General features: G+C 35.3%; 2 protein-coding genes across 3 annotated transcripts in view; both read right to left on the bottom strand.

Moving 5' to 3' along the window:
* LOC143036526 (gamma-aminobutyric acid receptor alpha-like) overlaps positions 1 to 2500 on the bottom strand; it is a 297723-nt gene that overhangs the window by 239970 nt on the left and 55253 nt on the right. The window lies entirely within an intron of this gene.
* The window catches only part of LOC143036287 (uncharacterized), a 414-nt gene continuing 127 nt past the window's right edge, over positions 2214 to 2500 (bottom strand). Inside the window, exon 1 of the mRNA XM_076203535.1 lies at positions 2214 to 2500. This exon is cut by the window's right edge and continues 127 nt beyond it. Coding sequence (XP_076059650.1) covers positions 2214 to 2500 — 287 coding nt within the window.

Raw genomic sequence — 2500 nt, 5'->3', positions numbered from 1 at the left:
GATATTTTAATTTCTTAAAGGCATTGGTTATGTAGGCTAATTCATCTTCTAAAAATTCCTCACTGCAAATTCTAAAAGCTCGCTGTATCCTGAAAAATAGTGCACAAAGTCGTCTCTGTTGGTGGGTTTTCTGTACACTGAGAATCTTACTCCTTCATCCATCCTGTGCACCAACGTGTCAAGGAATGGTAACTTGTGGTCGTTTCCATCTCTACAGTGAATTGTATATCTTTATGGACTCTATAAAAAGTTCAAGCCCATGTTCATTTTTTCTTCCTCCGCCCACTCTCTCATCTGTCTAAACCATTCATCAAACATATATATATATATATATATATATATATATATATATATATATATATACATACATATATATATACATATACATACACTATATATACATACATATATACATATATACAAATACATATATATACATATATCTGTTTGGAAACTAGTATGTTACAACACATTTGTAAAAGATCACTGTTAACCCACTATCGGAGAAATAATAACGGAAAGTACAGAGAAACTGTATATTTCGACTACTCTCTGTAGTCCTCTTCAGCAGAATGCTTACATAAGGTTAAGGTACAAGTATATATGAAGAAATGAGGGGTACATAGAAGGGGATGAGGAAAGTGGGGGGGGGTGGCTCAGGTTACTACGACTACAGAGAGTAGTCGAAATATACAGTTTCTCTGTACTTTCCGGTATTATTTCTCCAATAGTGGGTTAACAGTGATCATATATATGTGTGTATACCGCGGGAGTAAATTTTCTCTTAGGCAGGCTTGGTTAAAAGCAACTGCAAATTCAGCACTGATCAATTTCTTCTTCAGAGTTTCCAACTTCCTGAAGGTATCCTTTATAGCAATGGGTAAAGGAAAGAGTAGATTTTCTATTCCGGTCATTATTATTGACGTTTCGGCTCTACCTGAGTCATTATCAAAATACAAAGATGGAAGAAATACATGGGTTTATATATTACAAAGATACAGTATCTTTGTAATATATAAACCCATGCATTTGTTCCATCTTTGTATTTTGATAATGACTCAGGTAGAGTCGAAAACGTCAATAATAATGACCGGAATAGGAAATCTACTCTTTCCTTTACCCATTGCTGTACAGTATACCTTCAGGAAGTTGGAAATTCTGTATAAGAAATTGATCAGTGCTGAATTTGCCGTTGCTTTTAACCAAGCCTGCCTAAGAGAAAACATATATATGTATATATACATATATATATACATATATATACATATATATACATATATATATATACATATATATACATATATACATATATACATATACATGTATGTATTGATATACATATATTATATATATACATATATATATATATTATATACATATATATATATACATTGTTATGCAACAGTGCATTTTTCTATGATAAACTATGTATTACGTAAAAACGGGGTGTAAGTTTAGTGTCCCTTCGCCTCCAGCGACTGATGGTGTCGTCTGCTAGGTGAGATACGTTGCTTGGGGTTACTATATATGTATTCTTTGTATTGTGGTGTTGGGTATGAATGTTTAGCACGCACTGGTACATGAATAATCTTATGTAATTGTTATGTATAATCTGATGTAAGAAATTATATCTTGTAAAAAAGATTGTGGAGGCCTTATGGTTTGATGCACTAGTTGCCAAATGTGACGAAGGCAGTTAGACAGGCTGGTTAAGGAGAGTTTGCCTGGAGGGACCGAGCTATTAAGGACCTGGTGAGAATACCCTGTTTCAAGTAAGATTTAATAATCTGGTTCCAGTGCAGTTAGGTCTCTAGTGGGTAACGTAATTTTGATGTTTATATTTCTTGCGTTTCTATGTCTCTATGGTGATAGCTATACTTTTTCCAAAAAATTTCATGTTTAAATACTCTTGTTAAAGGCTGCCGGCTTTTCCCATATGTATCAATTTTCACTCGCCGGCTTTCTTCTATTTTACATTGGAATTGTTTTGTAACATGATTAAACTTTCATTTATGATTAAACTTATATAAATTCAACTTTCACTTTACCTCTGTTGATCTTGATTTGAGACATGATAGTGAGATGCACTTAAGGAAACAGTTGGCTGATACATAGAACATAAGGGCTCAAGTCCTTTCACATTACCTGGACTTCATGTGCTTCATCAGACCAAAGCACGTCCAGCCAGTCAACATCATCCCACTGAAGACATTCTAGAGCATAAGTGACCCCACGAGCCTTCCGCACACTGTAAGAATCGGTTTCTTGACGGGATGGTGTCTTGTGTAACCAAGCTCGTGAACACGTCGGCTAACAGTACGTACAGACACTTCACTGAACAGACCACTATTTTTCTTAATTTTACGGGATGAAATATGAGGAATCTTCTCTAGGTCTCTCTTAACAATGTTATCAAGACGCCTAGAGGTCTTCCGAGGCCAACCAGGCCGCAATTTCTGGGTTGATATGGCACCACACTCTCCCTCCCTTCTCTTAGCAA

The sequence above is a fragment of the Oratosquilla oratoria genome, chromosome 20 (assembly GCF_046742065.1).
Source record: "Oratosquilla oratoria isolate Oo_2021 chromosome 20, ASM4674206v1, whole genome shotgun sequence".
Classification (NCBI taxonomy): Eukaryota; Metazoa; Arthropoda; class Malacostraca; order Stomatopoda; family Squillidae; genus Oratosquilla; species Oratosquilla oratoria.
The sequence above is the reverse complement of the archived record's forward strand: the minus strand, read 5'-3'. Positions and strand labels throughout refer to the sequence as shown.